The sequence below is a fragment of the Oenanthe melanoleuca genome, chromosome 9 (assembly GCF_029582105.1).
Source record: "Oenanthe melanoleuca isolate GR-GAL-2019-014 chromosome 9, OMel1.0, whole genome shotgun sequence".
NCBI lineage: Eukaryota > Metazoa > Chordata > Aves > Passeriformes > Muscicapidae > Oenanthe > Oenanthe melanoleuca.
The window spans coordinates 12,817,857-12,831,605 of record NC_079343.1 but is presented as its reverse complement, the minus strand read 5'-3'; the positions used below and the strand labels follow the sequence as shown (position 1 = coordinate 12,831,605).

At 52.3% G+C, this 13,749-nt stretch overlaps 2 protein-coding genes across 3 annotated transcripts; both read left to right on the top strand.

Moving 5' to 3' along the window:
* The first annotated feature begins 1,467 nt into the window (after nt 1-1,467).
* Nucleotides 1,468-5,069, top strand: P2RY14 (purinergic receptor P2Y14). Its single transcript, XM_056499062.1, has 3 exons — nt 1,468-1,584; nt 3,666-4,833; nt 4,975-5,069. Exon 2 carries the CDS (start codon nt 3,668-3,670, stop codon nt 4,682-4,684), a length of 1,017 nt encoding a protein of 338 aa, XP_056355037.1. The 5' UTR covers nt 1,468-1,584; nt 3,666-3,667; the 3' UTR covers nt 4,685-4,833; nt 4,975-5,069.
* Nucleotides 5,070-8,034: 2,965 nt separating this feature from the next.
* On the top strand, nt 8,035-13,468 carry GPR171 (G protein-coupled receptor 171). 2 transcript variants are annotated; one of them, XM_056499053.1, is made up of 3 exons: nt 8,035-8,132; nt 9,543-10,793; nt 13,404-13,468. In XM_056499053.1, exon 2 carries the CDS (start codon nt 9,592-9,594, stop codon nt 10,747-10,749), a length of 1,158 nt encoding a protein of 385 aa, XP_056355028.1. In that variant the 5' UTR covers nt 8,035-8,132; nt 9,543-9,591; the 3' UTR covers nt 10,750-10,793; nt 13,404-13,468. The 2 variants fall into 2 exon arrangements, with proteins under 2 accessions (XP_056355028.1, XP_056355027.1); XM_056499052.1 differs by lacking the exon at nt 13,404-13,468 and having other exon boundaries at nt 9,543-10,827.
* The last annotated feature ends 281 nt before the right edge of the window (nt 13,469-13,749 follow it).

The following is a 13,749-nucleotide window of genomic DNA, read 5'->3' as shown; positions in this document are numbered from 1 at the left end:
CAGTACCAGCACTCCTACCACACTAGAGAGAAAAACCTTAAAATAAGATTCTTCTTTTAGCACACTCAGCACAACTTGCAGTGCTTGTGGTGTGTTGTGCTTCCTCCTTTTCCAGCTTCCTCCTAACATCAGAGGTACCATCCAGTGAGATCACCTCCCCTGATTTATTCCATTTTGCAGTTCAAAAAATATTTCTGGCAATAGTGACCACTGGCCCAGTAACTGTATTACTGTAACTGTAAGAGGAGATATTTATTAAACAGCTACATTAGTTTCCATAAATAGCTAAAATGTGTACTTGGAACTACACGACTTCTGGTAAGTTCAGAGTAATAAATATATAAATAAAACAACTTATAAATATTATTCTCATGTTCAGTGAAGCAGGGTGAACTTTGAAACGTGACAGCCATGTCACAGAAGTCAAGAATTGCCTTAATGCTGCTGTGGAAGAGTCATAGGGGACAGCACAAGAGTCTGGTCTCAGAAGGGACTGAGCATTTCTAATGATTTATGCAGCTTCCCTTTCATGTGCTGTGCCAAGACAACATGATTTGCATGCTAAGGAAGTTCAGAACATTTTTCTATTTTACCCAATCAGTCTTGGTCATCTGGTGAATCAAGTTTGCTGGTTTTGCACAAGGAGCTGAGGTTATTCTCACAGAACCAAAGTAATTTATGCAGGCCCAAGCACTCCAACAAGAGCAGCTCTGAGTACCAAAGGCTGTGTGCCACCCAGCCCAGATGCTGGCACCAGCACGTCCCTCTGCCCCAGCTAAGGACAGGGGACAGGCCAGGGAGTGACACACTGTGCTGCCAGTGCTGAGCTGCTCACAGCAGCAGGACAGGACCCTCCAGAAGAGCTGAGTGTGAGAAGGTGGCACAAAAACCAGATAAAGCTGAGTGTGACAAGGTGGCACAAAGAACAGACAAAGCTGAGTGTGAGAAGGTGGCACAAAAACCAGATAAAACTGGGTGTGACAAGGTGGCACAAAGCACAGATAAAACTGGATGTGAGAAGGTGACACAAAGAACAAATAAAGCTGAGTGTGAAAAGGTGACACAAAAACCAGATAAAGCTGAGTGTGAGAAGGTGGCACAGAGAACAGACAAAGCTGAGTGTGAGAAGGTGGCACAAAGAACAGATAAAGCTGAGTGTGAGAAGGTGACACAGAGATAAAACAGACAAAGCTGAGTGTGAAAAGGTGACACAGAGATAAAACAGACAAAGCTGAGTGTCAGAAGGTGGCACAGAGATAAAACAGACACGGGTGACCATGAGCGCAGAGCTGTGGTGCTCGCAGGGCGCTCTGGAGCCGCCAGCCCTGCCCGTGCAGGGACAGGGTTTAGCTCGGACACGGCTGCCCCTGCTCGTCCCCACCCGTTTCTGGAGCTCTCCTGCGCTCTGCACCGTGTCTGGGCGGTGCTCGGTGCTGAGCTGCAGGAGCCTCGGCAGCACAGGGACCTGCCAGGACACAGCACTGTCCTTGTGTCTCCCACAGGTGTCCCAGCAGGTCAGAGTGCCTGGGGATGGACAGAGCTCTGGAGCCTCAGCAGAACTCCGCAGCAGGCAGCTGAGGGGAGGTAAGGACATGCCAATGACATGGGAAGATGTACAGAGTCCTGTGGCTCCCTCTCAGTGACAGACAGTTGATAAATCTGATGTACCAAATGTAAAATTTGTATGGGGTGTTCTCCATGCTGCACAGACACAATGGACTTCACAAAGATTTCATGTTCACGTCTCTAGTCCCACAGCTCTGAAATAATCCTTTGTTGTACGATGCCTCAGCACAAAACATACTTCATGAACTTCTGAACAATTTAATCTCTGCCCCAAGGTCCAAGCACAGAAGGACCTGAGGGTTCTTGGCTGTAGAAAACCCGACAGAGAAGGACCAAGTTCTTAACATACCATGTGCAGAGAGAGGGTCCTGGGGGGAGGAAGTGAACAGAGACACAGAGGAGAGAGCAGGTTTTAAATACAGTGTGTTACTATTTAAATAAAAATACCATTTGCTGTTAGTGCCTTTCCAGAAGATGCTTCTAATTTCAGCACTATCACCCCAAGCTCTGCCCACATAACCAGCTCTAACACACCTGCCCATGTGATGGTTTAATACCTGCTCTCCAAACCTGCTTTTTCTTCTAAAACTCAGGCACTCAGAACCAAATGCCTCGCTGGCTAGAGCTGAAACACAAAGCAGGGTGGTGCTGTGGGATAATGAGCAGCAGGAGGTTAAGGGCAGGCTTTGGTCTGACCCCTGCTCCTCCCATCCCTGCAGAGCACACCTGAGCTGGTCAGCCTTTGCACCAGCTGCAAGGGGCACAGCAAACAATACACCAAATAACCTATTTGAGAAGAAATGTCCATCTATAGCTATTGCAATGTTACATTCAGGTTCCAATCTGCTCCACAGAGACATCAGTTACTGACTCAGAATGGGGATAAAAGGAAATTCTTCATTTTCTAAAAGACAAAGTGGGTTTTTTCCCAGCTCCAAGGCACGTATTTTCCAGTTACCCAGAGTTTCAGTTGCCAAATACAGCTGCATTATATTTATATCTATATTTGTTCTGCCCTCCCCACAGAGGATAATCCACCCCCACAAACATTCTGGCAAAGACAAGTGGGCAGCACATGTGATTTCTTCTTGGAAATCCTTTCAAATGTAAATCTGACTTGAGAAGCCAGCTCAAGCTCCCACATTTCCAACCAGCACACAGACACTCCCGTGTGCTGGGCTGCTGGGAGTGCACAGCAAACTCTTCACACCTCGTGTGAGCTCCTTGCAGGGGAGCACTGGGTGTGTTCCATTCGCTGGGTATCCTCTCACCTGACCAGAAGAGGAGCTTCTGTAGAACATTTTGAGCAGGAACGTTCATATCACTCGTGTTTCATGGTAAATCAGTGTTAAAGGTCCCTGAGCACAGCTCATTGACCCTGAGTCGCCCCTGGCTGTGGGTCAGCCCAGCTCACTGCAGGTGGGCTCAGGGTAAGGTCAGGGAGAGAAGAAATGGATCCTCTGTTCAAAGCAACAGCATCAGCAGAAAGGGAGATGCTCCCACTCAGAACATCCCTGCGTTCCCTGCCGGCAGTGCTGGGGTGTAGCTGTTTGGGGTTAAATGCTTTCTAACCCCGGGGTGCTACCAGAGTCCAAATAGCTCAGAACTCTTGTGGCAGAGCCCCAGCTACATTCTAGCAGAGAATAAAGGCTGAGACCGTGCTGCAAAGATTCCGAAGGTGTGTTTATTTCTTCGAAGGGAATTGCTAACAACGGTCCAATTATAGATACAACAAAGGGTTTTTATAGCTTTCTAGAGGATTGAACTTCTAACCAATAAAAACCACAAATTACAAACTAACCAATTACCTTAAAATTCTAAGTAAGAAAAAGACCAATTACCTTACAACTTTAAGAACCAATAGAATTATTAAAAGATAATAGGAGTTTCGATAAGGAAAAGGGGTCCTGTTTCAAGGAATTTCTTTGTTTAAGGATGGAATCCCAGGGGCCCAATTTGGGGGAAGTAACATCCTCTACACTGGGGTGTGGGAGCGTGGCCATCTCCGAGTCTGTTTGGAGTGCGGGCAGAGAGCTGAGTGCAAGCAGCAGGAAGCCCAGCACCGGCCGCCCGCTGAGCCGCTCCCTTCCCCGTTTCAGGAATGATGCCCAACTCCAGCAGCAACGCGTCGGGGGGCAGCTGCAGCCTGGGCACGGCGGTCAGCACCACGGCCATCCCCCTGCTCTACTGCCTCGTCTTCCTGGCGGGGCTCTCGCTCAACGCGCTGGCAGCCTGGCTCTTCCTGCACGTCCCCAGCACCAAGAGCTTCATCGTCTATCTCAAGAACATCGCCGTGGCCGATCTCCTCATGAGCCTGACCTTTCCTTTCAAGATCCTGGCAGACTCCGGGGTGGCTCCCCCCGCGCTCAGCCTGTTCGTGTGCCGGTACTCGGCCGTGGTGTTCTACATGAACATGTACATCGGCATCTCCTTCTTCGGCCTCATTGGCTTTGACAGGTACTACAAGATCGTGAAGCCTCTGCTCACCTCCTTTGTTCACACAGTCAGCTACAGCAAGGTGGTGTCTGTCACCATATGGCTGCTGCTAATGGCTATGTCGTTCCCAAACATGATTTTAACTAATGAAATCACTAAAGACAGTTACTCCACAAAATGTATAGGTCTTAAAAGCGAGCTGGGCAGACAGTGGCACAAAGCAACTACCTATGTCTGCACAGGGATTTTCTGGATTGTTTTTTTTCTGCTGATCGTGTTTTACACTTCTATATCCAAAAAAATATACAGCTCTTACAAAAAATTCCGGAGGAGCTCAGACTCGGCCAAGAGGAAAAGCAGCCGGAACATATTCACCATCATGTTTGTGTTTGTCGTTTGCTTCGTGCCCTACCACCTCTGCAGGACCCCCTACACCCTGAGCCAGACCAGCTCCCACTTCACCTGCCAGTCCCAAAAGTCCCTGTTCTACGCCAAGGAGTTCACTCTGCTGCTGTCTGCTGCAAATGTCTGCCTCGACCCTGTCATTTATTTTTTCCTCTGCCTCCCCTTCAGAGAAAAGCTGTATCAAAAACTGCATCTCAAGCCAAAAGCTTCAAGTCAGGTTGAAATTTCTAAATGCAGAAGATCAAATACGCTTCGGGAAAGTATAAACATAGTGTAGGTTTGTGTCTGTACAGAAATGTACATTTCAGGAAGTTATTGATGAGCAAATGTCCCAGAGAAACAGAGCACACAGCATTCAGCAGCAGCCAGGAGAGGGGCTCAGCATGGCACCAGGTGCTGCTGCTCTGGCTAAAGCCAGCACTGCCTGTGCCAATAAATTCACTGTGCTGGTTGAGCTCTGCCCTGGCTGCCCTGGGTGTGACACCTCCCTGGATCTCACAGATCCCAATAAATTCACTGTGCTAGTTCAGCTGTGCCCTGGGTGTGACACCTCCCTGGATCTCACAGATCCCAATAAATTCACTGTTCTGGGTCAGCTGTGCCCTGGCTGTGACACCTCCCTGGATCTCAGAGCAGATCCCAATAAATTCACTGTGCTGGTTCAGCTGTGCCCTGGGTGTGACACCTCCCTGGATCTCACAGATCCCAATAAATTCACTGTTCTGGGTCAGCTGTGCCCTGGCTGTGACACCTCCCTGGATCTCAGAGCAGATCCCAATAAATTCACTGTGCTGGGTCAGCTGTGTCCTGGCTGCCCTGGCTGTGACACCACCCTGGATGTCAGAGCAGAGAGGAGCCCCTGGAGCAGCCCCTGGAGCAGCACATCCTGCAGTCCAGAATGATGGAGTCTCTGAAAGAACCCTCCAACAGACCCAAACCACACCAGCTGCTTCTCTGGAGTTACCTGAACAGAAACATGTCCACACCAAATGCAGCAACTCCCCCCTGCTGGGGCAGAAGGAGCAGGAACATCCTAGACCCAGCTGGGAGCACACAAGTACAGCTGCCTAAAATCTCTGCTACACTCCCGTCCACTGAGAATGCTTTGCTGGTTTTCCTGTGATTTTTACACAGCAGTAAAGCATTTCTGACTGTACCAGTAAAGCATTTCTGGCTGAAAGCCACCACCCTGCTCTATACTCATATAATCTCTTCTGTGACTTTATTTTTCATAGCAGCTTTTTTAAAAATTGATTTTATTATTGTACTGGGAAAACATACCTGGGCCTAAAGTATCTGCTAAGGTTTTCAGACAGTGGCTCTGGAGCTGAATATCTCTATTTTAATTAAAGAAACTTTAGGAACAGAAATAACAAGTCTTTCATCTTTCTGCCACTGCATTTCATTTTATCCCAAACAGATCTAAGGGTTAAATATTTAAAATATTTAAACATTTCATCCTTGCACCTTCTCTAAGGCTGTGGGTAACTTCTCTTATCCAACACCAGTGGTCAGCAGCAGGATTCTACCATCCCACAGGATTGTACTCCAGCTAAAGTCTGGGCACCTCCACTGGGTTCACACAGAGATTTTGGAGCAAACTCATCTCCATGCACTTCCCAGCCAGCAGCAGAGGAGCTCCAGCCTGATCCCAGTGGGCACCAGCTCCCACCAGTGCCTGGGGCAGCCTGGTGTGCCTCGACTGTGGGAGCTGAACCTGCCCACAGGGGCTGCAGGAGTTGTGTTTGTGAGAGAAAATACATTAAAGATATTTATATGGTTCTTTCAGAGCTGCCTACTCTGTCAAACTAAGGCTCTGCCCTCCAAGCCAGGGAACCAGCTGGGGAGGGGAATCTGGTGCTTGGTGGGAGATCTTTGGTCATTTATGGCAACATTCCATTCCCTACATGGCAGGGCTTGGTATTTGCCTACATAAATTTACATCATTGCAGCAGTGGAAGATCACTGCCATAGACAGAGGAAAACATTTCCACAATATAAATTTGAACAACTTCTTGATTGCTTTGCAAGCTTTGAAAAAAATATTTATATTTTTATATTTATATTGTGCAGTTGTTTCACACCTCACCAGATTACTGGTGTTAGAACAAGAATCTGCATGCAGGCACAGGGGAATGGGTGGTGACCAAAACCTGTGTTCAAAAGGGATGCTGCATTTCCAGCTTTTCATTCATGTTGAAAAATCCTCCCCCAAGAGGTTCCCCAGCCGGGAAAGGGTTCCTGGCCTGTCCTGCTGCAATCCCCCAGGAGTGACAGGTCCAGGTCCCCCCAGAGCCAGGCCAAGCCTCTGCTCCCTCTGCTCCTCATGGCTGCATCAGCTGAGCCCAGGATTTCCAGCACTGGGTAAATGAATCCTCATCAGCCTCAGGCCCCCCAAGGCAGCTCCCCACACACTCAGGGAATGCACATTCCAGCACCTGCTCCCTTCCCATAACCCTTCTGCAGTAAGGTTCACTGAACCATCACTTTGTGCTTTTGGACCTGGAAAGGTTCCCTGAGCTGTGACCTGACTCTACAGCAAGGGAGAGCTGCCTGACAGAGATCCACAGGCAGAAACAATTCTCAGTGCTGCACTTTGGGGTTAAAAGCCCTACAAGCACAGGAAGGCCACTTTGCATGAGCAGAACTATAAAATTAACACTACAACATTAATCTGTGCTTGCTCACAGCTGGACACAGGATCTTTCCAGATTCTGAAGCTTTGCAAACATTTTGACAAATATGGTCTGAACTTTCAGTTTATGACTAAACCCAAAACCAGACATTCTTCATCTGTGCCTCCACAGATCTCTGGTACAGGGTTTGTAAATTCCTGTGCACTCTCAGCTACAGCCAAGGGCCACCAGTTGGAGTTTCAGTTTTGCTGTCAGCATGGTGTTAGATCTTTTCTCATGGTTTCCCAAACCAACCAAACAACAAAAAAATATTTCCCCAACTTCCCTAATGTGTAATTTTTACTTTTAACAGTGCTTGGAAGATACCCAAAGATTTAGAATTCATTCATTCATTGCAATCAGCAGAGTCCCATAAATCTGCCAGCTAAGGTGTAACCCTAAAACAAACCTAGAATTGCATGAGGAGTACTAAAATGAATGAGGACCAAGTACATTGCAAAATCCTGATTTCAGATGGGCTTTAAATGTGAGATATATGCAGGGAAGGGGGGAAACAGGGTTTCAGATTTATGGAAACAAAAGAAAGGAGCCAGTGCTGTCACATAGCCACAGCCCCTCGTGCCTCTCCCAGGCACAGGAAAGGGCTCTGGGCTGCTCCTGAGCTCTTCTTTCTCATTTCCCCTGTCCCTGCCCTTTCGGGTAACTCCACGTGATGCAGTTTGAAGGTTGAGTTTAATTGTGTCAGCAGCTCGTCGGGAAACCACAGCCCCGTGTGCAGCCGGCAGAGCAGCCTGGCCAGGAGGGGACAGCAGGGCTGGGGTCAGGAGGTGACAGCACGGGGACAGCACAGGGACAGCAGCTCTGGAACAGCAGCCCTGGGGACAGCAGCCCTGGCCAGGAGGTGACAGTACAGGGACAGCAGCTCTGGAACAGCAGCCCTGGGGACAGCAGCCCTGGCCAGGAGGTGACAGACAAGGGACAGCAGCCTGGGACAGCAGCCTGGGCAGGAGGTGACACAGCAGAGGGACAGCAGCCTGGGACAGCAGCCTGGGCAGACCATGCTCTGCACAGCCCAGGCCTCCAGCACAGGTAGGTGGCTCCAGTTTGTCTGTCACAGCCTGCTCAGCTCTCCATGAAGGTGCAGCCCAGGTCTGACTGGCACACGCTCTGGGCTCAGCTTTGGGCACAGCAGTGCCAATGTCACTGGCCACAGGCTGGGCTGGGGTGCTGGGGACCCTGCACAGGGATGGGACAGGCTGAGCCCTGACAAGGGATGGGACAGGCTGAGCCCTGCACAGGGATGGGACAGGCTGAGCCCTGACAAGGGATGGGACAGGCTGAGCCCTGCACAGGGGATGGGACAGGCTGAGCCCTGCACAGGGATGGGACAGGCTGAGCCCTGACAAGGGATGGGACAGACTGAGCTCTGCACAGGGATGGGACAGGCTGAGCCCTGCACAGGGATGGGACAGGCTGAGCCCTGACAAGGGATGGGACAGGCTGAGCTCTGCACAGGGATGGGACAGGCTGAGCCCTGCACAGGGATGGGACAGGCTGAGCCCTGACAAGGGATGGGGACAGGCTGTGAGTGTCTGGGTTCCAAGAAATTCAAAGGAATTTCCCACAAACATTCTCTGCAGCAGACTGACACAGCATAGCAAAGAAAAAAACCCTCAGTCTTCCAGGGGTATTTAGTTAAATTAGGACCAAAGTTTTCTACTTTCCTTTCTACTGAAGCCTACAAAGAAGGTGAGCAAAATTATTCATTATCTGCTTCTTTCAAAATGTGCTTTTCCTAAAGGTTTCATGAAAATGCAGTTAATTTGTTCTGTGTTCAAGCAGGAATGGAGAGCAGTTTGCAAACCTTAAGGCTGCTGAGGACCATTTGCTCACCCATCTGACATATCTGTATATTATATATCATATATTATATAATATATATTATATATTATATATTATATATTATATATTATATATTATATATTATATATTATATATTATATATTATATATTATATATTATATATTATATATTATATATTATATTTATTATATATTGGTTGGACAGTGCATTCTCTCAGAACTCCCAGTGCATGCTACAAATGATGCTACAAATCCTACTTTTTTCATTAAAATAAAAGCTTCAATCCTTCAAAAGTTAAGATGTTTTAGTATGATCATTATTAAATAGATTCAAACCTTTTTCTCTAGCATTCTGGCTGGAGGAGGGTGTTGAACCAAGCACTGCCAGAAAAGCTGCTGTGGTGGAAATGCTGCTCAGAAGGCTCTATGCCTTCAGAAACAAATCCTAATACATTCCTAATTCTTCCAGCAAGAGAACAAAGCCCTCCTGAATATTTGGGAAGTAGCATGAAGAGAGAAAAATACTTCTAATTGTTTTTGGTTTTTAGAATTAATCAAACAGAATTCTGAGAGAATAATACTGCTGCCCAGGAAAGGCTGATGTCATTGATGTCCTTTCTCTCGGCTCCTTTTGTAGGTCCTTGATATCTCCTGTCAGCAAAGCCGACTCACACAAGGAATTTACAATGTCAAGCAACGTTTCTGAATGTCATCTCTATGACGAAATGGAACCTTTCACCTATTTTTACTACTTGATTTTTCTCGTGGGAATTATTGGAAGCTGTTTCGCGCTGTGGGCATTCACTCAGGACCAGAAACCAAAATCTATGAGCATCTACTTGATCAACCTCCTCACTGCAGACCTGCTGCTGACGCTGGCACTGCCAGTGAAGATTATTGTCGACCTGGGAATCGCGTCCTGGAGCCTGCGGGTATTCCACTGCCAGGTGACAGCCTGCTGCATCTACCTGAGCATGTACGTGTCGATGATATTCCTGGGGCTGGTGAGCGCGGATCGCTGCCTGCAGCTGGCGCGCAGCTCGGGGCCGCTCCGGTTCCAGGAGCCCGGCTTCGCCCGGACGCTGAGCGCCGTGGTGTGGCTCACGATCCTGCTCCTCACCGTGCCCAACATGGCCATCCCCACCCGCCAGGTGCGGGAGAGCCCCGGCCTGGGCTGCATCGACCTCAAGACGCGCCTGGGGCGGGACTGGCACGTGTTCAGCAGCTTCGTGTGCACGGCGCTGTTCCTGCACGTCTCGGCCGCGCTGCTGCTGTGCCCGGCGCTGCTGGCGCGGCGCTGCTGGCGCCTCCGGCACGGCCCAGGGGCGCCCCGGGCTCGCCGGGCGCTGCTGCAGGTGCTGCTGGTGGCCGGGGCGCACCTGCTGTGCTTCGTGCCGTTCCACGCCGTGCGCGTCCCCTACACGCTGAGCCAGGGCAGCGCCGGCGCGGGCTGTGCGCTGCGCAGGGCGCTCTTCAGAGCCAAGGAGGGCACGCTGCTGCTCGCCGTGGGCAACCTCTGCCTCGACCCCATCCTCTACTACCACCTCTCCAGCTCCTTCCGCAGCAAGCTCTCGGGGGCGAGCGCGGCGCCCGGGCAGGGGAAGGAGCGCACGGCCCCGGAGGGGCAGCGCAGCAGCGAGCGGCACAGCGGCAACCACGGCGGGCAGAGCCCGGAGAGGAGCAGCAACCACGGCTGCTGGGGACCTGAACACCCGGGCAGCACCACCAACAATGCCCTTGAGGAGTCCTGGAGCTGCCAAAGCCCGGAGCAGAGCAGTGCCCACGGCTGCTGGGGACCTGAACACCCGGGCAGCAGCACCAGCAACGCCCCTGAGCAGCCCTGAGCCCACGCAGGAGGAGAACACCACGAACAAACACCCCTGGCTGTGTGACACGCTCACACCCACAGCTCCAGCACACACACAGCCCCTGCACACACACACAGCCCCGGGGATCCTGCACACACACAGCCCCTGCACACACACACAGCCCCTGCACACACACACAGCCCCAGCACACACACACACAGCCCCTGCACACACACACACACAGCCCCTGCACACACACACACAGCCCCTGCACACACACAGCCCCAGCACACACACACAGCCCCTGCACACACACACACACAGCCCCAGCACACACACACACACACAGCCCCTGCACACACACACACACAGCCCCAGCACACACACACACAGCCCCTGCACACACACACACACAGCCCCTGCACACACACACAGCTCCAGCACACACACACACAGCCCCTGCACACACACACAGCCCCAGCACACACACACAGCCCCAGCACACACACACACACAGCCCCTGCACACACACACAGCTCCAGCACACACACACAGCTCCAGCACACACACACACAGCCCCTGCACACACACACAGCTCCAGCACACACACACACAGCCCCTGCACACACACACAGCCCCAGCACACACACACAGCCCCAGCACACACACACACACAGCCCCTGCACACACACACAGCCCCAGCACACACACACAGCCCCAGCACACACACACAGCTCCAGCACACACACACAGCTCCAGCACACACACACACAGCCCCTGCACACACACACACATCCCCGGGGCTCCAGCACACACACAGCCCCTGCGTACACACACAGCCCCGGGGCTCCAGCACACACACACAGCCCCAGCACACACACAGCCCCAGCACACACACACACACAGCCCCTGCACACACACAGCTCCAGCACACACACACACAGCCCCTGCACACACACACAGCCCCAGCACACACACACAGCTCCCCCCAGCACACACACACAGCTCCAGCACACACACACACAGCCCCTGCACACACACACAGCTCCAGCACACACACACACAGCCCCTGCACACACACACAGCCCCAGCACACACACACACAGCCCCGGCACACACACACACAGCCCCGGCACACACACACAGCCCCTGCACACACACACACACAGCCCCTGCACACACACACACAGCCCCTGCACACACACAGCCCCAGCACACACACACAGCCCCTGCACACACACACACACAGCCCCTGCACACACACACACACAGCCCCAGCACACACACACACAGCCCCTGCACACACACACACACAGCCCCTGCACACACACACACACAGCCCCAGCACACACACACAGCCCCAGCACACACACACACACAGCCCCTGCACACACACACAGCCCCAGCACACACACACAGCCCCAGCACACACACACAGCTCCAGCACACACACACACAGCCCCTGCACACACACACAGCCCCAGCACACACACACAGCCCCAGCTCACACACACACAGACCCTGCACACACACACAGACCCTGCACACACACACACAGCCCCTGCACACACACACACACAGCCCCTGCACACACACACACACAGCTCCAGCACACACACACACAGCCCCTGCACACACACACAGCCCCAGCACACACACACACACAGCCCCTGCACACACACACAGCCCCTGCACACACACACAGCCCCTGCACACACACACAGCCCCGGGGATCCTGCACACACACACAGCCCCTGCACACACACACACAGCCCCTGCACACACACACACACAGCTCCAGCACACACACACACAGCCCCTGCACACACACACAGCCCCAGCACACACACACACACAGCCCCTGCACACACACACAGCCCCTGCACACACACACAGACCCTGCACACACACACAGCCCCTGCACACACACACACAGCCCCTGCACACACACACACACAGCCCCTGCACACACACACACAGCCCCTGCACACACACACACACAGCCCCTGCACACACACACAGCCCCTGCACACACACAGCCCCAGCACACACACACACAGCCCCTGCACACACACACAGCTCCAGCACACACACACACAGCCCCTGCACACACACACAGCCCCAGCACACACACACAGCCCCAGCACACACACACAGCCCCTGCACACACACACACAGCCCCTGCACACACACACACAGCCCCAGCACACACACACACAGCCCCTGCACACACACACACAGCCCCAGCACACACACACAGCCCCTGCACACACACACAGCCCCAGCACACACACACAGCCCCTGCACACACACACAGCTCCAGCACACACACACACAGCCCCTGCACACACACACAGCCCCTGCACACACACACACAGCCCCTGCACACACACACACACACACACACAGCCCCTGCACACACACACAGCCCCGGGGATCCTGCACACACACACAGCCCCAGCACACACACACACAGCCCCAGCACACACACACACAGCCCCTGCACACACACACACAGCCCCTGCACACACACACACAGCCCCTGCACACACACACACACAGCCCCTGCACACACACACAGCCCCTGCACACACACACACAGCCCCAGCACACACACACACACAGCCCCTGCACACACACACAGCCCCTGCACACACACACACACAGCCCCAGCACACACACAGCTCCAGCACACACACACACACAGCCCCTGCACACACACACAGCCCCGGGGATCCTGCACACACACAGCCCCTGCACACACACACACACACACAGCCCCTGCACACACACAGCCCCTGCACACACACACAGTCCCCAGGGCAGGGATCACCCACCAGGCACCAGCAACACCTGGGAACACAGAGAATACACGCTCAGACTCAAGTACACCCTAGAACTGTTTATGGCAGACACCTGAACTCACCTTCACTAAGCTAAATATTGTGCATTTACTATGTTAAATGGCTTGGTGCTATCAAGTGAAGAAATTGTTAAACAGCAGTTCTTCAGCTGCAAAGCTGATTTGACAAGGTT

What these genes read in the sequence shown, in the direction of transcription:
- P2RY14 (XM_056499062.1), top strand. Translation starts at nt 3,668, where the DNA reads ATGATGCCCAACTCCAGCAGCAACGCGTCGGGGGGCAGCTGCAGCCTG.
- GPR171 (XM_056499053.1), top strand. Translation starts at nt 9,592, where the DNA reads ATGTCAAGCAACGTTTCTGAATGTCATCTCTATGACGAAATGGAACCT.